The following is a 21,594-nucleotide window of genomic DNA, read 5'->3' as shown; positions in this document are numbered from 1 at the left end:
ATTACTCCTGTATTGCATATTGTTTCAGTAGTCCATACGATTCCTCAAACTCTTAAATTGGTGCTTGTAAAAGAGGGAATAATCCCAGAAATGAAGTTGCATTCCCTTTATTGGATGGAACCTTGGCTTCTTTAAGCATTGCTGCAGTCTGAGATCGTAATAAAGCAGAGTGCCAGAGGCAGAGGGTGTAACAACAACAATCTTTTCCTTGTCACCACATAGATAATTGCGGTGTTTCCGTCAACTTTATATTCTTAACTACACACCACTGCATCCATGAATCTGCTTTTCCATATTGTTTCATCACCCACGACTCGACACCATGTCTACTATTTCCTATGTCAATTATATTGACGCACAGACATCCATGCAATATGCCAATGCTATCTTCTCTCCTGTTGCTAACCAATGAATACTGTCATTCAATGCCAGTGGGTTGTTATTCTCCGGAGGTATCTTATCAAGGATTGATTCGCCACCATGTATCCTTCTCCATTCCCAAGTCCCAATTGTTAGGACTTGCTTTAGATAGACATCCATGCAATATGCCATATGGATGTTGTCGTAATGTAGTTGAGCAAAGAACGGGTCTTCAATTATGTCGTCCCATTCCTTACAGACTCGTTTGCAACTCAAGAGAGACTTGGTGGAGAGCTTGGCCAGAATGTTTATGGTTATGTCTAGTGGAAGATAAGGAACAAGTATTGAAGCACGTTTCAATGACGGAGGAGCTATTTTAGCATCATCATCATAAACATGCTCTCTTTTAACATGATTTTGGAGCCATGGAGGTATAGTACTATAGTGTGTTTCAGTGTTTGTGTAAAGCTTGGAGGAAGTTTACCTTTAGACAAACAAATACCGAGAATATATAAAGATTACCGTCACATTACATATTAACTAACTTCTTTTTTGTGTGTGTTTAGTTTTCCTAATTCTACTAGTGTTAAACCCGTGCAAAAAATGCACGGGACGTAGTAACAATCGCTAAAATTAGATTCGAAAACGTAAGCATATAAATGAGCATGATTAAATTTCCATACTCGTGACAATTTTAAAAAGCCACAATTGAATATTCAACGTATATGTTATTACGATTGTTACTACGCTAATCACTACCATACGATACAAATTGTCCAACAAATGTAGAAGTAATATGAACTTTACAAATACTCAAAAATTTCTTGGTAAACTACGTTGGTTGTAATATTCGATGTACGCTTGTTACTGTCGCAGATTAATAGTTTAAGGCCTTGTTTGCTTGTAACCCTCGAGATCGCGACATAAAGTTGTCCATGACTGAAGACCGGTCTTGGAAGATAAATGCTCACTTGAGATAAGGATCGGCCCGGCTTTTGTTTATTGTCATGGCAAAACAAACAAAGAATGGGAAATTGTCTTCTACTAAACCGGATCGAAATTTACTTTGGAATCGAAGGAGTGAGTGTAATGCGGGCAATGTGCACTCTATCGCTTTATGACTACTATCAACACTGTACAACTAATTACGCGTCTCCCTAAATCTGTCACTATTAACGGTACCATTGCACAACCCACGCGATTGATCAATATTTCTAAGGAGCATAACCATAGCACCGACTTTCAATCTCAATTCATGGTTTGGGAGGCCGAACATTTAATCTGTTCAAGAATTCGTGGAGTAAAGGTCGGGCTCGCCCATAGTTCTATCATCTCTACCGACCTCATCGTAACTTAAGTAAATTCTCTCTTCCTCATGGATAAGAGATAACACATAATCATTTACATCTTCAACTATTTCGTGAGTGGGTGCAAGAATTGCCCTTTCTTGAAGATAATTTGGGTCCCATAACCGATTTTGAAGATCGGGATAAGTGATATCTACTAAGGAGGCAATGGGATTAGTCACGTGTTGAATAAGTAAATCGTCGGGGAACTCTATGTCAACCTCAAAGATCACCATCATTTGGATCCCCGACCAACCCATCTCCAATTTTTAATCCACTCCGAGAATTTTCGTATCTCATCTACATTAGTGTCTTCACTTCCGGCTTGTAAGCGCATATTTTTAGTCAATGTAAGCACCTGAAATTTAAGACATACACATCTTAAAACATTGAAAGAAAATATAAATTAATTGAATAGCGTTTTAGTACCAATTTGGAAACTATGTTTTGAACGTACCTTACATGAACTCCACAAATACGACGAACAAAGAGAAGCATGCACAACATCAGCCCTGCTCCCTTTGGAAACAACCGGTAATGTTTGGCGAAAATCGCCACCAAAAACTACGACTTTCCCGCCAAATGGTAGTGTTGCATTACGCGGATCTACAACACGCATGACGTCTTTCAAACTTCTATCAACAGCCTCGAAACCATGTTTATGAGTCATCGGCGCTTCGTCCCATATAATTAGCTTCGCTCTGATCAGCAATTCCGCTAAATCACTACCAGGTTTAAGTCGGGGCAAGTGGAGTTTTCGGTGAGATTGATTGAATGCCAAGTCTCGCGTCGTTGTTCTACCACAGGTATCAACGTTTGTCGCAATTCCGCTAGATGCAACGGGCAAAACAATTTCACCCTTGCTTCTGAGGGCAGCACATAAAGTTCGCCAGATGAATGTTTTACCAGTCCCCCCATAGCCATACACAAAAAATACCCCTCCTTGATTAGATGCAATAGCTTCCATAATTTCATTATAAACCGTCGTCTGCTCATCAGTCATTGAAGATAGTTGAGACGCATGTTCTGCCTGGAGCGATTCTTTGTCATAAGACAACTCATCCATAACCATCGTGTTCGCGTGATGTGTTGTTGACGATGTATCGGGTAGGGGCATCCCTTCAAATCTTGCTAAACTACTCCCATTTAATTGGAGTGATGCTTCTATGTCGATCAAAGCATAGTTTTTAAATTCTTCATCAGTTAGTTCCAAACCTATGATGATATTTGCAGTGTCATCATAACGTATTGATAACTATTATATGTGCAAAGAATGTAAATTAGATGAACTAAATATAAAGCAATATATTAAAGTAGTACCTCGGTTTTGAAGAATATTACGTTGCCTGTGAGGATATCATCCGCTAGAAGACTCCATGTTGCCTCCCAGACTCTACTTGGCATGGACAACGTCCCAGATAACAATAAAGTCGCAAAGAGGTTTCTAAGATAAAATCCAGAGGCCCATTCGCTTGCTTCCTCTATCGCATCAATGTACTCTTTGTCGTCACCGATCAAGCCATATGCATAACACGCTTCCCTATACGTGTCATAGAGAGTGCCGTTAACCCTTCTTATGTCCTCGTAACTTTTGGGTCCCTTTACATGGTTCAACATGGTTCTCATGAAATATAATTCACCGCAAGTCGGCGGCACATGTTGCAACCTGCCTATCTTAAAATTCTGTTTTCTAAGGGTCCACTCGCCGATCTTTATTCCACACAAATTTAGTTGGGAATTGACAAGACAATAAGTCCTTCGCTATCTCGCAACTCTTCCTCTTCACTACTGTTAATTTTCATCCAAGATAGAAACTTTGACACTCCCATCGATGATTTCTCTAAGACCTCGTCAATAGGATCTTCATCATCAAACACAACGCTCGTTCGCCGGGAAGGTGAAAGCTGCACCTTTCGATCATGGGAGTCCTGTAGTGAATGTCAAACGCGAATATCCTCCAAACAGACCTCACATGCGAAAGGTACCTACAATCGTAGTATCGTTTAATCTCGTCCCAATTGCTCAGAAATTGGTCGTTGCGGCGTCGATAAGAGGACCGCATTGTCACTCGATCGATCCCTTATTTATATACTTGAAAAGATACTTGATCGCTTTAGATTGGTTACACCACTCCACATTGATATGTGCACGATATTTCAGCAATAAGTACGGGTTATATGGCACGACAGATCCATTGTCAAGTGCCACTTGGTCCTTATATATTGTTGGTCCTGTTTTACTTCTCTTATAAATAGGATAATCGTCTTCGCCGATAGTTGTTCTTTCGGTACACTTTTTGGGGAAATGTTTTGAGCATGTAGACCCAACCATACACGGTGATCGTGGTTTTGTAGTTCCACACGGTCCGTGAATCATGTGTGTGCAAACGACGGCATGTAACACAGGATTCTGAACCGGATTGGGGATCTCCGCTGAAATTATTTTATCGATATCCGCACTTCAGGGGAACTTGTCTTCTCGATGTAAGAACAAAAGGATATGAGCATGTGGAAGACCACGCTTCTGAAATTCAATAGTATATACAACTGTGATAGAATTACGCAAACATATTAGATTATATATTACGGCTTGATAAAATATGTCCAAATATTAAACCTGACAGATGAAAGATCACAAGACTGCTCTAACCCTACCAAAGATATGGCGCTCTTTTAAATCAATCATCAACTCTTCGAGCTTAATCTTGAATACGCGAGACAAAATATCAGGACGATCCTCGGGATTAAGTCCCCTATTTCTAACAAACCGGGTGATTTCCGGCCACTTGGGATTGCACGTAAACGTGATAAATAGATCAGGGTAACCGAACCACCTACAAATGGTCATAGTATCAAGGTAGTTTACTCTCATATATGGGCCACCTCCCACCAAAGAAGAAGGAACAATAAGACGACTACCGGCGGAAGACGGCTCAATGTCCCCTCGTTCAACAATGACTCTTCTAAGATTATTGTAATTGTCCACGCGAAGAAGATCTTGGTTGTAGCGTATAAACTTTAGTCTATGAGATTCAACCGATGCAAATCCGTCAACTAAAAACTGGTGATAGGCTTTACCGGATTGTAACAGAGTTGGAAATTCAATCGACAAAGTGGTCTATCCCGAATACGAAATGCATACCACTCTCTAAGAGTTAATTTATCGCGCGGATTTTTAATTGCTATTTCAAGAGAGTTTTGAGTGAGAAATTCCCAATCGGTAACCGTCTTCCCGCACGGAAATAATAAAGGATCTTGGAGGGCCATGAATAATGGGTGTAACTCGATATACGTTGTAAACTTCCGCATGACTTTTGCACAATAATATCTCGTTTATCCATGTTTGGACCTAAATCACCCTCGATCAATCGCTACCTCGAAACCGTTGGACGATTATACATTCTCCCATCTCTGTCTCTTCTCTGGATGAGTCCGATACTCACGTCGACGTTTTCATCGGAAGACAATCATGTCCCTAGCCATTCTAAATGTCTTTGCAACAGGATTATGTGAGTCGACCATCTTTTGCGAGAATTCAATCAGCTCATCGTTAAATCGCTCCGGAGTATCGTGGCTGCATTCATAGGTAATTAATAATAAGTTGTGTTTATTTATATTGGGTAACTAAATACCAAAACATCGATCTTTACAAATAATGCGTTAAACTAATATTCTAACGTATTTGTCTTGTATATGACATACCTGATTGCTTTTTTCCGATTTTCAACTTCTTTCTTCGTGTCATATATGTATAATCGACAAAATTTAGAGAGTTGCTCCGGTTGACGGCAACAAACTTCCTATTCGGTGAATATTTTGGCCTCCCATCCTGAATGTGTAGGGACCTCGACCTTGATTGATGGAATGATCAATCTTCCCACCCATAGACGTGAAAGAAAACATCTCGTTATAAGCCCGGATATTCTCAATAAAATGCTTACTAAATGGATGTTGTCTACTTAGTAGAGACTTTAGTAGTTGAGGCGGTTCTTTTAACCATGGAAGCTTAACTTTGCCATCAGAGCAACACAATGAGAACTTAGGGCATCGAGTACCCTTTTTTTTCTTTTTCCTTTCTTGAAACCATATTTGCGCACTACATTTTGTGCACTCGTATTCTGGGTCACCAATATCCCAATATCCTTCGAGTACTGAAACATTAAATGTCACAACAATATGGAAAAGTTAAATAGTTTGATTTATATAGCTATTTAAATCAAGTTATAATACTTCGATCATTAGCAAAAAATAAAATGACCTCCGTCGTTCCCCTGGGAAGATTGATTTTGTTGACTTCGGGAACATTCTCCGTGTGAGCGAAATGAGCTCGTTTCACGTCCAGTGAATACTTCTTGGTTTTCAGAAACTAAACCACTAAAGTCATCATAAGATTCGCCAAAGGCTGAACATAAATCTTTTACTAATCGCTCCACCACATCTAGTGGACTATCGATACCTAAGTAGTCATGTTATAAACAACAAACAACGGAGTTAGGATAAAAGCACGTAATAACAATAACGATTGTTATATACAAATTGTTAAGATAGTATTCAATAATAATTTAAAACAAAATAACCATCGTTAATGAATTGGGAGGATTAATTTTGTTGGCTGAAGGAATATTCTTCGCGTAAAGCAAATGACCACCTACCATGTCCGTGTGACTAGTTGACTTTCGGTATTGAAGGTCTACATTCGTCGTATGATTCGCCAAAGGTTGAACATAAGTCTCTTACTAATCGTTCGACTACATCTGGTGGACTATCGATACCTGTGAAATAATGCAATAAACACCAGTTTAGAGAGTAATAAAACTTATACTCGATTTGTTAAATATTTTATTTATAATAGACGGCATTTTATATACCTGTGGTGGTGGAACTAAGTGGCGTGGTTGGGGTAGAATATTGAGGATCTATTTGCACAGATACAGCTGATGTCACTCGTCTTGCTTGTCCTTTAGTTAAAGCTAATATATACGAAATGGCTATTAGATTAGTTATTTTTGTTATAGCCGTTAAATAAATTTTTTCCATGCTAATAACTAATACACAATATGAAAGTTATTTAATATTTAAATTACGAATAATAATTAAAAATATAAGTAAGAAAAAAATAGTAGTATATGTCATATATGTACGGGTCCGATATCCGATGGCATCCGAAAAATATTGCGCCATGTTTTTGATAAGTATAAAACAAAGCCCAACCCAATGCAATAATTTAGATGACAATGGCCCAACTATTATTTAGATCCATAACACAAAACCCTAATAACTCGTCCCTTATATACCCTTATAACCCACCAACACACCCTTATTACCACATTTCAATATTTTCGGCCGTCACTCACTCTCCTCTCTCACTAAACTCTTCATACCGTCACTCTCCCCTCTCGCTAAATTCTTCATATTCTCGCCGTCACTCTCCCCTCTCACTAAGGCCGTCACTCCCCCTCTCACTATATTCTCCCCTCTCACTAAATTACTTATTCAAACTTTAGATCTGCCTTAACCCAGAAAAAAATACATCAATCTCCACACTTTTAATTTGAAGATCTGCGCCATCTATGATCGTTCATGACTGATTATGAAAATTTTTTATGCTCGTTGGTTTCCCGTCGTTTATTGCCATTATCAGTTCGCTTAACTCGGCATGTAAACTTCATATTCGTTTAACTATTCAAGTTTATGTTGATTTCATGGTAATTTTAATTTTTCTTGATATTTTTCAAATTATTGCTTGATTTTTGTTGAAGGCTTTGCTAGATCTGACCATTTTGTGCATGTTTACTCGAAAATTGTTACATCAGTCGAAAATTTTGTGCATCAGTCGAAAATTGTTAGATCTGACCTAAATAAATTGTTACATCACTCGAAAATTTTGTGCATGTTTACTTTATGTGATTTATTTGTTATTTCATGTTCATTGTTAATTCGAAAATGATTATCATAATTTTCGTGTTCATTGTTAACAATTGAATTTCTGGGTTAATAGTTGAATTTTCTGGGTTAAAAATCGAAAATTTCTGGGTTAATTGAATTTTCTGTGTTAACAATCGTTAATTTCTGGGTTAATTGAATTTTCTGGGTTAACAATCTAAAATTTCTGGGTTAACAATTTAATTTTTGGGTTCATCTCAATATGATACATTAATTTCTGGGTTTGAAACCCATAAATTCAACCCCAAATCATGAAATCACCAACCCGAGTCCCAACCCGAGTCCTAACCCTAGTCCGAACCTGAGACCGAACCCGAGTCCGAACATGAGATAACCGTGTCCGAACCCGAGTCAGAACCCGAGTCCCAACCCGAGTCCAAACCCGAGTCAGAACCCGAGTCCAAACCCGAGTCCCAACCCGAGTCCGAACCCGAGTCAACCCGAGTTCGAACCTGAGTCAACCCGAGTCCGAACCCGAGTCCGAACCCGAGTCCGAACCCGAGTCAACCGAGTCCGAACCCGAGTCAACCGAGTGCGAACCCGAGTCAACCGAGTCCGAACCCGAGTCAACCGAGTCTGAACCCAATACCCAGATATCCAGATATGGAACTTAATACCCAGATATGCAACTCAAACTTTTAATGATCAAAACCATAATCCTAAATAATTTGAAAACAGACCCAATTCTGTGTAATTATTTTTAAATCTTTTGTTCTAACGATTATGTTTTGATTTCTCTTAGGTTGTTTCAAATGGTAAGCAATCAGAGTATGCCTACACTTATTGAGATAAGTACAATTACTGTCATTTACATTGAACAATTATTGAATTTTATTTTTTTTATAGCTGATGTAGTATTTTGATTCACCCATACTAAGCATTTTTATTTGAATGCCTCATCTACAGCATAAAGAGAGTAAGGACTAATGATGATTTATTTGGGATTTTTTTCACAAAAGTTAAGTCACTAATTTTCATCTTTTTAATCTATTTTTATTAAATTTTTATTTGTATATATTATTTGTTAAATGAAAGAATTTGTCAAACTAAGTGTTCTATTTTATTGAATTTTCAGGTTCTGCTTTATATTTATTTTGTTATGTTTGGATGATGGCTGAACACAGAAGCTCTATGTTTGAGATATAATTTTCGAGGCATGGAAAGATAAGTATAAAACTTCTTATGAATGCTTACTTGTTTCTTTCCCGTTGTAGTTCTTCCGCTTCTGTGTTGAGTTTGTGTTGTTTCCTTTTTCCATTGCTTAAACTATTGCACATGTAATGTCGTTGTCTTCCCGAATCCTTGCTTCTTCTTTTATTTGTTATTCACTCTTTGCTGATTTCTTTTTAATTGTACTATTAATTATGAGGATTACTTGAGCTTTTCTCTGAAATCTTTAAGGAGCTTAGAAAATTAGTGAATGATTGTGAAGTTGTGTTTTTGGTATATATATATAAGTGGAAATAACCACTGTTAGTGGGGATATGTTAATCGGGTAGTTAATAACTTTGTTGACCATGAGCAACTTAACTTCTTGTTAGTGGGATCATGTTAATAGAGGTAGTGAATAACTTCTTTTTGTTGGGAAATGTGTCATCAACAATAGTGCGATCACATGATTTAAATATCATTATTAAATCTCATTTCAAGAATACGGAAGGGATGATACATATATATATAGTCAACTGGTCCACACATATCGGTAATGATTGGCTGGCTAGAGTTTGACATTACTGTCGTGCGACGGTGGTGATCAGTTGATCCCTTGAGGTCACACCTAAAGGACGATTCCCTTAATTGAAAAGGTTAATTAATTGTATATCGATACAGATTAATTAATTCCTTAAAATTGAACAAATTATTATCATAAGAGAGAAAAGTGACATCTTATTATAATGTGATTAAATGAGATTTTATTTAGTAATTTAAGAAGTTATATTACTAATATTAATCGGTGTTTGCGAAACACGCGAGATGAGAATGATAAGTTAGTTATAATTACAAGATATTGTGAATTATACTAACTAGTAATTAAATGACCATTTTATGAGAAAGTAATTTTATATTACTAGTCAATTGTTAAATGTGATTTATTTAATTTGTAAATGATATTTAATTTGTTAAATATGCATTTTAAATTAAAACATGACATAAGACATGTCACATGTCTCATGACATACAATTGTACAATTGACAAAAATAAAATGGACTCCATATTACACTACATAAACCGAAATTGGTGGACAAGGCTTTAGAAATTTTTCTTGTTCATTTCATTTGTCTTTTCATTTGTCTATGACACTTGATAATGACTTGACCATGACAAAGCCTTACACCTATTTGTCTTGTGAAGACAAAAAGAAAAATAATTATGGTCTATGGACACTTGAGGCCACCGGTTTTGTGAGGCAAAATAAGAGAGGATTTTTCCTCTAATTATTCATTCTCACATTTTTATGAAAATACCTCCCTTCTCTCTCTTGTTCTTCATAAAAATTCTTTTTGTGAATCAAATTTGTTTAAATCAAACACTAATAATACTAGAAGTAGTATATGAGTATTAGTAATAGATTTTAAGGTAAACTACATGACAAACATCTAGTACATGTTAGTTTGTGGATTTAAGGGATAGTTTTGGGTGCTACTAATTGGAGGGCTTCTAATTTGAAGTCATGAATGTTCATCCATTAATGGAAAGCTCAAGAACTAACAAGAAGGAGATCTTGTTGGTGCCCATATGATGACCGAAATTATTATAGTAAGGAACATGATTTCTTCTCTTATCTTTTAGTTTGCATGCATAAGATCTACAATTTATTTTATGACTAAATAAATTTGAAACATATAAGAATATGTTGTATAATGAGATATAGATTTCCTACAAGCGGTATCAAGAGCACAAGGTTGTTTTCATGCAAATCGGTTATTGTTTTTCCGAGTTATACGATTAACATATAAAACTTATAAATTTGTGTTATTATGATATATCACGAAATTAATTTATGCATGTTAAAGTTTCTGATCCTAAAATGTTTTTAGGATATTTTGGTTAATTTATGGATTTTTATTGTTCATTTTATATAATATTGGCATTAAAATGTGATTTTTATGATAAAAATGTCATTTTTGGACGAAAATTAGCTAAACTACGAATTTTCCAGTGGTTTTTGGATATGTTTTCACATATATTATTTTTAGATGATCTGGAAATTTTCATAATTTTATGAGTTTTTATGCTCGAAATATGGGTTTTTCATGTTAAAAATCGAATTTAAATGAAAAATAGGTTAATATGATAAATATTTCGAATCTGGTCATAGAAATTTAGTATGTTGTCACATGCAATTTTACAAGATGTGTGTAAAATAATAGGCTATAATGAAGTCTTCATGCATGATTTATGGATTTTTGATGAAAAATAGCATAAATAGTGACTTAATTAGTGAAAAATTGCTAAAACATACTTCATGACTAAGGAAAAACGTCACATGTTGCATTTTATTATCTTTTTCAGATCTAAAATTGAAAAGTTGATGAATATAATTTTTCTCATGTTTTTATGATTTTTATTGATAAATCCGATAAACCGCAACATTGTTTTTCCCGATAACTTTCGAAATTTTTAACCTAAGTTTTTGAACATTATGAGTGTCATGGTATTTTTCCAGAATGTTCATGATTTTAAATTTCAAATTTTGAATTTATTTGAAATTTTTGTGATTTATTTCAAGTTTATGGCATTTTATTGTAATTTTGAGTCCATTAATGAACAATTTTAAGAAATATGAGTTAATTATAGTCAAATAGTTAGTGGAGACTAATTTTGAGTCCTAAGTTGGTTAGGGTAATTAACTTGTGCATAAATATGATTTTATGTAATTTATTGTGATTATAAAAGGTTGAATCACGCAAATCCGTAAAAACCGTTTAATATACGATATTGACTCCTTAAAGGCGATTTAGCATAAAAATTGGGCATGTTCATACATATTATAATGCTGCATTTTATTGATGATTGTCATAATTTTTATGTAATTTTTTGAATTATGTAATTTTACTTAGTATGACCTTAGTTTTTAATTGGTATTACGCGAAATGTATGGGAATATCGATTCGGTTATAATTTATTGTGATCTCGTATCACCGTTTTGTAATTTAATAGATTTATTTTATTTTAATTACAAATGTATAATAGGAAATTATGTAATTTGTTATGTAATTTATTTATTTATTCCGGAGTTCCTTGAAGACGGTGTCACTCAAGAAGACGATACATAAAGACGGTGTTACCTCGAGATACGTGCCATAACCGAAGTTCAAGGGACCAATGGAGTTGGTTTCCGAATATGTAATAGTTAATTAGATTTTCTATTTTAGGAAGGCCATACTAGGATTTAATTTATGCTTTGCATTTTATTTATATGTTGCATGCATCGCTAAATCGCCATAACTAAAACATGCATTATCATTTTTATCGAGTTTATCGACCGTGTCAATTATAATTATCGTAGTTCACCGCTTTAGTTCACTTAAAACGTGATAGATAATAAATTGACATGACCTCTCGCTAAAATAATCAATTGAGACATAGCCTTACCAAAAAGTAGAAACCATGAAAACCTATTTCGCGAGGGAGTGCACTCGGCCCTACCGGGGTACAAACCTTGTTACGTAGAGGAAGTGGGTGATAAATGTCTATCCACCGAATTCATGTTGATGAGGGTTTCATCGGCCATACCGTGCCCAAGTTGATGTGGATTTGGATCATGGACACATTTATTTGAAATTTGGATTGAGCTCAACGGAAGTATTCGTGACCGTAGTCGCATGTGTTCCGGGCTAAAGATAAATGTTAATGTAATTTATCGACCAAGAGTTCTAGAAGTAGAATCGATTAAAGCGTTAATCCACCGAGTTATATTGATAAGGGTTTCATCGGCCCTACCGTGCCCAAGTTAATATGAATTTGGATCTTGGAATCATTTATCATAGTTGGGTAGAGGTCACTTGTAAATGCTTTACTTGTTATTTACAAGTATTATTATAACGACAAATGTTTTTGTTTTCATTATTCCGTTATCATATTGTTCTATTTCTTTACCACAATTCATATACGATATCATTTCGATTTTTCAAAATCTCCATTAAAACATCGTAACTAAAGACAAATATGAATTTGCTTCTAAAACCTCAAATGAACCATTGCTAAGGATCTCTTTTAAAGAGTATAGATAAAAGTTATTCATTATCAAACAGGTTTTTGATTCTTGACTAACACATCTACTTACAATGAATTGTTTCTAATTTTGGTAACTAGATTTGTTGGAAATCAAAATTGACCAAAATAACGCAACCACTTCAATGAAAGTTTTAAGACTAAAACGAACAAATGAAGAGTAATCTTCATGAATTCAATTTTGCTTCTCAAAGCAAAGACTCATTGAAATGAGTGGGAGCATTCTCTTAAACCGTTAAGAAAAGGACGAGGTTCAAGAAATAAAATTAGAATGGAATTGATACAAGGTAATGTCAAAGGTAAAGTTATTGAGAATAACGATACTAAACCTATCAATCCCGACCGATAAAGTTTCCACTGTCTTAAATGTTGGACACTAGAAAGGAAACTACCCCAAATTATTGAAGAATCAACAAGTTAGTTGTGGGACATCTAATGGGACCTTCTTCTTTAAATGTTTATTTGATTAAACATAAATTTTGCTAGTACTACTTCGTCATTATTAGAAACCAGTGGAGGTTTTCATCATTGTTTTCGACACATAAGATGATTAGAATATGACGACTAGCATCAATAATGTCGAGAGATAGAGTAATTGTGTACTCAATCTAGTTTTTTGATTTAAAGTTGTACTTAAATGTGACTATTAAGTGCATAAACTCTAAATAAGAATATAAACTTGTTAAGACACAAAAGAGGTTTCACTTTTGTGACCCTATACACCATAATTTGATGTATGGCTAGCCCATTATCAAGGTGATTATATTCTAAACCCAACTAGAATGATATATCATGAAGATGATGTAAGACTCAAATTGGTAACCCAAGATTAAACCTTAAATTCTGGAATGATGAACGCAAAGGGTTATCGAGTACTCTTGAAACCATTAGATCTTATGGTATATGCGTATCTTGTATTCAAAGCAAGATATCTCGTGCCTTTTGGTTGTAAAGGAGATCGAGGTTGTAAATCATTGATCCAAAATAGGTTGATCATTTTATTTTTACCAACGATTTAAGTTAACACTAATGTGTTCACTTAATAAGGTAAATAGAGAAATCTTTGAAGAAGTTTAAAGACTTCAAGGAATCACGATTTAATCGTGATGGGATTATCAAAGTGAAGACTTTGATATAAGCCAAATAAAATGTGATATAGTATCACAAGTTAATCTCTCTTAACACACATTATGGGATAATGTGTGATTGGATAAGAAATAAAACGCTATTCGATATGGTTTGAACTTCAATCAAGTTACTTTGAGTTACTTGATTCTTTTGGGGATTTTATCATTTTGTCTAAATTAGTTTTCCACTAAAACTAAAACGAATCATATGAGATATGATATGGTAAGGTACCATGTTTGTAAGTTTTCACAAGAAACAAATGCTCATTTTTCCCTTTCAATTATCACGAGTACGACGGGTTTGCGGCTCGTGAAGCTGTCTTTCTAAAAATACAAGTTTATTTCTAGAAGACAGAGTGGGAGAAATTATTCAAGAGCCACAAAGAATGTTATATCGCAAGAAACTGGTCTTTCTTGGCTACATGAGACGTTTTGTGTAAGACATTGTTTCTTTAAAACCTAGGAGGTTAAATTCGTCACTTGTTAAAGATGATGAATTCATGCTACTTTTAAGAAAGTAAAGAGCTTATAACTTACAAAGAAATTATTTGATTCAAGTTACTTCTGGAAAGTAATGAATATATGACTTACATAAGAGTGTTTAAGTCACAACTCACTACAAGGCTTAGAACCAAAAAGGCTTGATCAGTGACAAAGGGTTTTGCACTAATAAAGAGAGATTTCGTAGCAAGATTGGTGGCAAAGAGTTTTGCGCTAGTTGGAATGCTTAAGTCTATTTGGATCTTCTTAGGGATTGTGTTTCATTATGAAATACATAGCAAATGAATCTAAAACCCACTTCTTTAAAAGAAGGAATGTATTCAATACATGTCATGAGTTTTATAGATTCTTACAATCCTAATATAATGTGAAACTTAAGAGAGGATCTTAAGTAGGACATCAATGAGTTGGAATCAACATTTTGATCATGTGATAAAACTTTTCTCAATAAGTCGAGAAGTTGTGTTTATACATGAAGTTTAGTGGGAGTTACGGAAATTTTAGTAGTCTTATATGTGGATGACATATTGATCATTGAGAATGATCTAAGACTTATGGAGTATTATAATACATCTTTAATATCCAGATTTATGTAGGTAAATCCACATGATATTAGCGTCAATAAGAAGTCTTACGTTGATAAGATTCATGACTAGTTCAATTAAATTGAACATATTTGATTGATTCCATTTGCTTCCGCTGCCGGATCAATTAAATAAGTAATGATGTATAACACTTCATATACTTTGAGTATGATGAATTGTTTTCAAAATCGAATTTAAGTAATCTTTACCAAGTAACCATAAAGATTACCCTTAAGTGCTTGCAGAAGCATTAAGGAAGTAAAGCAAAGTGTTTATGATGCAATTTTGTGTAAGGGTGTTACACAAGTGACAATTGACAATTGAGATTGCGCATGGTTTCCGACAAAACCATAATCAAAACACATTAAGATGGTTAAGATACCATTGTGGCTATGTTATTTAAGAAATAGATTTTCTAGAATCGTTCTAGGCAATAAAGAACAATGAGAGATATTTATAACGGAAATTGAGTACACTTGCAATCATGAGATGTGCAAGAGAATGAGTCCCGCACACTGTGAAAACAGTGGGAGCTATTCTTAGGTTAGAGGGCCTATGTCTTGATTGGATCTCGACACGTACTCAGAAAGTTTTGGAATGCAAATGTATACATTACAAAGGAAAACGAGTATGTAGTAAGGTTGAGTAAGGTACAAGAAGTTTATAAAACCTACTAACCAAAGCCTTCTCATAGGCTAAACATGATGAGTCATGTCATTTCAATTGAATTGAAATGAACAACTACATACAAGAACAAATTAGATTATAGAACATGAAATAGTAATCAGGCATTGACTATTCATATGTGATAATCGCATTTGTCGTTCGAGTTTTTACTTTAAAAACTCCTTTTATACTTTGTTACATCCAAACGGGTTGTAGAGACAACATTGAACCCCGTTAAAGTGAACCCGGATTAACATAGTATTAGCCCATAGTCGCTTGTATGAGGTGACGTCTCGAAGTGACTAGAGTGTGATGCGATTGATGGCAAGTTCAAGTGCCATAGAGTCATGTGTGATGACTAGTCGATCACATAGGCAGACTGTTAGGAACACTTTGTCGGGCAGTGACCGCTTATAGAGTTCTGGCAAATTTATATAGCCTGGTCGTGGCGAGAGCTACTATAGTATTCTAATGAGTCGATTCTTTTGACTAAAGACTGTTCGCCTAAGGTGGCACAGTTTCAGATTAACTTTGATTTGTGTTACTACGACCTTCGTAAATGGAGTCAAATGGGCATATTTTGGGTTATGATGGTTGTGGCTATTCGAAGGGAATAAGTGCGATAAGAATTGTCCACCACCTTGTCAGGGTTAAAACAATATCTCAGGGCCACTCGAGGAGTAATAAACTGGAAATGCGTGGCCACGCTCGGAAGGTATCCATGGTGGATAAATTCCGGTCAATCAGTTATTCTCCAGATCGAGGAAACCACTCTCGATATGATCACTTGCAAGTACGACCCGAAAGACACCTTGCATTGAGTGAGATATAGTAATAGGACAAGAGAATTGGTGACGCACACTTGTCGAGGACAAGTGGGAGATTGTTGGGAAATGTGTCCTCAACAATAGTGCGATCACATGATTTAAATATCATTATTAAATCTCATTTCAAGAATATGGAAGGGATGATACATATATATATAGTCAACTGGTCCACACATATCGGTAATGATTGGCTGGCTAGAGTTTGACATTACTGTCGTGCGACGGTGGTGATCAGTTGATCCCTTGAGGTCACACCTAAAGGACGATTCCCTTAATTGAAAAGGTTAATTAATTGTATATCGATACAGATTAATTAATTCCTTAAAATTGAACAAATTATTATCATAAGAGAGAAAAGTGACATCTTATTATAATGTGATTAAATGAGATTTTATTTAGTAATTTAAGAAGTTATATTACTAATATTAATCGGTGTTTGCGAAACACGCGAGATGAGAATGATAAGTTAGTTCTAATTACAAGATATTGTGAATTATACTAACTAGTAATTAAATGACCATTTTATGAGAAAGTAATTTTATATTACTAGTCAATTGTTAAATGTGATTTATTTAATTTGTAAATGATATTTAATTTGTTAAATATGCATTTTAAATTAAAACATGACATAAGACATGTCACATGTCTCATGACATACAATTGTACAATTGACAAAAATAAAATGGACTCCATATTACACTACATAAACCGAAATTGGTGGACAAGGCTTTAAAAATTTTGTCTTGTTCATTTGTCTTATTCATTTGTCTATGACACTTGATAATGACTTGACCATGACAAAGCCTTACACCTATTTGTCTTGTGAAGACAAAAAGAAAAATAATTATGGTCTATGGACACTTGAGGCCACCGGTTTTGTGAGGCAAAATAAGAGAGGATTTTTCCTCTAATTATTCATTCTCACATTTTTATGAAAATACCTCCCTTCTCTCTCTTGTTCTTCATAAAAATTCTTTTTGTGAATCAAATTTGTTTAAATCAAACACTAATAATACTAGAAGTAGTATATGAGTATTAGTAATAGATTTTAAGGTAAATTACATGACAAACATCTAGTACATGTTAGTTTGTGGATTTAAGGGATAGTTTTGGGTGCTACTAATTGGAGGGCTTCTAATTTGAAGTCATGAATGTTCATCCATTAATGGAAAGCTCAAGAACTAACAAGAAGGAGATCTTGTTGGTGCCCATATGATGACCGAAATTATTATAGTAAGGAACATGATTTCTTCTCTTATCTTTTAGTTTGCATGCATAAGATCTACAATTTATTTTATGACTAAATAAATTTGAAACATATAAGAATATGTTGTATAATGAGATATAGATTTCCAACACTTTTGGCGCCTTTAATTGAAATTTTGCTGGTGAAAATTTTAAAGATATTTAAATTTCATTTTCCAAAAGTTTTTTGTTAATTGAATAATGTCATTTTTAACCCCACACTGCAATTTATTTTGTCACTTAATATTTTTGTCATCTATTTTGGAACACGACTGCCCTTATTGTCATTGTTTCTGATTGTGTGTTTTTGGTCTCATTTTTTTGATAGACTAACTCACCAATTATTAGGAAAATAATTCTGAAATATACTTGTGTCGTCCTTCTTTGAAAACAAAAATTACAGCTATAGTTCCGTGTTAAAAAAACAGCCATTCATGAAAATTGAAATTTAATATCCGAATTACTGCCGAATTACATCAAACTAACTTGAAAGTTGAAAAATAATATCCAAACTACTGCTGAATTACGTCGGACTATAATAAAATATAATGCACTTTAATGCTTCTAATGCTATTCAATTCTTCGCTGATTTCCCTTTTTTTGCTGATGCTTCGTCTTGCACATCTCCGTCCTTGTCTGTCTCAAATAATATCCTCTTGCTTGACGGTGTCAACGACTCAGTGTTACTTCCAGTTTCATTTTCTGCATCCTGCATTTGTTTGTTTGCATAAGTTTAAGTTCTAATAGATCATAATAATTTGTATTAATCGGCGTTTAATTACTATATTTGGATTGAATTTTATACCAGCAAATAATTTGATTGTGTCTCACTTGTGACAACACTTTCCTGTGGGCAATTGTTACATATGCTTTAAATAATGATTGTTTTAAATTAAGTAATTGCTAAGGAAAATCTGTTAAAGATAGTATAGAAGTGTTGTTTTACCTGTGTCATATTTAATGTTAAAATCTTTTCCACAGATTCATCGTTATGTATTTCCTTGACAGCACTATCATCCTGTAATAGTTCATAGATTTTTTACAATCGCTTAAAAGTGTGTATAATTAATTATTTCCGATTAATATTTGAAGGGATAATTATGTTTTACCTCTGCATTGCTGGCCGCTAAGACTTGATTCTCGTATTGAATTTTCTCCTGCACATATCATTTTAATTTTTTAAACTCTTTTAAGTAGATTGTATTTTCTAAATGCAAAAAATTTTAATTTCACTACCAAAAGACTGCCCATTGAGTCTGGTATTTCACTTTAGCAAAGACTCATTTCTGGTTTTAAAATGCTAAATTGTTAGCTAAACGATTATTGATATTTAGTAAAATTTAATAAAGAATTTAAATTGCTTTATTACCTGTATCATTTTGTATTGTTCAGTCCATGCTTCTATATGTCTCAACTCATCACTGTAGTCCACAACCGTGTAGCACCTTGAGCTTAATTCCAGATTGTACCTTTTGTCAACTACTAACTTGAGTACGTACTTCTTTCGTAACATTGAAGTTAGTTCTTGTGGCACTCCTCGGACATTTCCTACCTGTGTATATTTTATATTAAAAGAACTTTTGATGCTATAATTAAGATTATATGAAACAAAAAGTATTTGTGTAATGTAATTTAGTGGTCGTACCTGGTGTAGTTTGTCTAAACATTCCAAAGGAGTCTTTGCAACCTTTTTTTTATTTGTTTATCATACATGATTAAATTTGCTTTTGCTCCATTATCATCGCTAATTATAAATCTCACCTTAAATCTGCATTTATAAATATGATTATGTTGTAAGATACGTATGTATACATAATGCTATCGTAGAATCAAAATACATGGGATTTTACCTTGTTGCTCTATTTTCGCTGCCCTCTTCATGTGCTATACAATTTTCGTCTGAGCAGTACCATTTGCCATGTCTCTTCCCAACTGGACTTGTACACTTTTGGCATATATTACGGTACCATCCAAAAGTGTTGTCTATTTCATTCAAGTATGCTACTGTCACATATTTGCCAGCCTGTTTTGTACATTTGAGTAAGTATTAAAAAACTAAAGAAACTAATTATAAAGGTTAATATATTTTCGTGAATCATGTAAATGCTAACCAATTCAGTACACATGATTTCGTGTAGTGTCTTGCAACTTTCATCCAATATTGTCTTGTTCTTGCTTTCAACAACTCATTTACTTCTACCTGGCCTTGCTGATAATCTGCATTATTTGGTGTGTTAGATGAGGTAAACACGTTTATGTGGCTAATATAATGAAGTAATCTGGAAAATGGATTAACATAAATCTGGAAAATATAATGAAGTAATCTAGAAAATGGATTAACATAATCTGGAAAATCTGTTTTTTTCCATATGCCCACCTTGTCCTAATATAATTTGCCTCGGGTATTTCCGGATTAACATAAATCTTGGTCACATCGTCTACAGTTGATAGACGTATATGTCCTCCTATAATTCGAAAGAAATAAGTAAATAATTAGTGTGTATTTAAATTGAAGTAATCTGGAAAATGGTATTTATTTTAATGAAGTGGGCATTAATCGTAGATGTTACCTTTTGTGACTACCCTTTCCACGCATTGCATAACAATAACTGGTTTCTCCGACTTGTAGCAAAGATTTGTTGCTATATGTTCACCGTCTTTAGTGTATGGTCCCCACATCCAAAATGATAATTGAGTATCGCTGCAATTTGGTAAGGATGGTTTTGATAAGTAATGTGACATTTTTTGAAATCAACTTTGACATCTATAATAATCAACTTTGACCATCAAAAATAACTGAGTCTTACTCTTGGTTTGCCAAATTCAGTGCCATTCTTTTGGAGTTGTTGTGTACAAAGACAACATTGTAGTCCTCTACTCCTCCTATGACATCTATAATTATATAAAATTTATTTAGTAAATTGTACATGAAATATTAAATTTACTGCAATAAGCATTCAATATGAGATTGAACAACATTTAAAGAATTAAGTTGTTAATGATAATACCTATTAGTTGCCTTCCTTCTAGTTTGTTACTAATGATATCTTCAAATGAGACAAACTTAAAACCATGCTTTGGAATTGACCCACACTCTATTTCATCAATGGTTGTCCGCGTACCAAATCTGATCCGATACTTGTGTGTTGTTTCAAGGTGGAATCCGTGGTTACGGACTGTTTGAAATCTCCCTATTTTGTACGTCTTCCCTTCTTGAATTCTGCCATCGTATTTCTTGATCAGTGATTTTGTGATTAATCCTTGAACAACATTTTTTTCTTCATCAACCATTAGGAATTCAACTTTATGAAAAATCCCTTTTCCATGATTGTTCCATTCCTGTTTTTTCCATTTCCTTATCACCCTGACTTTCATGTATACATTAAAGTCTCCTTCTTGAATTTCAGCAATCGTTTTTTGTGTCGGTTGTTCCATTGTTGAATGTATTTTATAAATGTGTTTGTTTTGAAATAAGTGGCTGGAAAATTCTGAAGATTATATGGAGGTAGTTTAATCTGGGTTTTAGTTAGTGTGGGGTAGTTAATTGGTAATGGGTGATTGTGGATTGTAGATTGTGGATTGTGGATTGTGGATTGTGGAGGCAGTAGTGATAATTTGTTAGGATGAGTGGGAGATTATTTGATAATTTGAATTTTAATTTAATTACTTAATTAATAATCTGTAATTTTAATTTTATTTTAATTACTTTAATTTCATTAATAATTATTGTTAATCATCAATATCATTATTGTGTATGTTT

At 34.2% G+C, this 21,594-nt stretch overlaps 2 protein-coding genes across 2 annotated transcripts; both read right to left on the bottom strand.

Moving 5' to 3' along the window:
• Positions 1–1,941: 1,941 nt before the first annotated feature.
• Positions 1,942–3,323, bottom strand: LOC141590375 (uncharacterized). Its single transcript, XM_074410972.1, has 3 exons — positions 3,048–3,323; positions 2,164–2,961; positions 1,942–2,064 (listed from the first exon to the last, which is right to left on the bottom strand). Exons 1-3 carry the CDS (start codon positions 3,321–3,323, stop codon positions 1,942–1,944), a joined length of 1,197 nt encoding a protein of 398 aa, XP_074267073.1.
• A 15,085-nt stretch (positions 3,324–18,408) lies between these two features.
• On the bottom strand, positions 18,409–21,269 carry LOC141590374 (uncharacterized). The gene is made up of 11 exons (XM_074410971.1): positions 20,843–21,269; positions 20,642–20,726; positions 20,405–20,535; positions 20,212–20,299; positions 20,035–20,113; positions 19,685–19,857; positions 19,596–19,602; positions 19,204–19,386; positions 18,944–18,991; positions 18,781–18,852; positions 18,409–18,543 (listed from the first exon to the last, which is right to left on the bottom strand). Exons 1-11 carry the CDS (start codon positions 21,267–21,269, stop codon positions 18,409–18,411), a joined length of 1,428 nt encoding a protein of 475 aa, XP_074267072.1.
• Positions 21,270–21,594: the final 325 nt, after the last annotated feature.

This window comes from Silene latifolia, chromosome 7 (assembly GCF_048544455.1).
Source record: "Silene latifolia isolate original U9 population chromosome 7, ASM4854445v1, whole genome shotgun sequence".
Taxonomy (NCBI): Eukaryota; Viridiplantae; Streptophyta; class Magnoliopsida; order Caryophyllales; family Caryophyllaceae; genus Silene; species Silene latifolia.
Note: the sequence above shows the minus strand (reverse complement) of the source record. Positions and strands in the feature narration are given on the sequence as shown.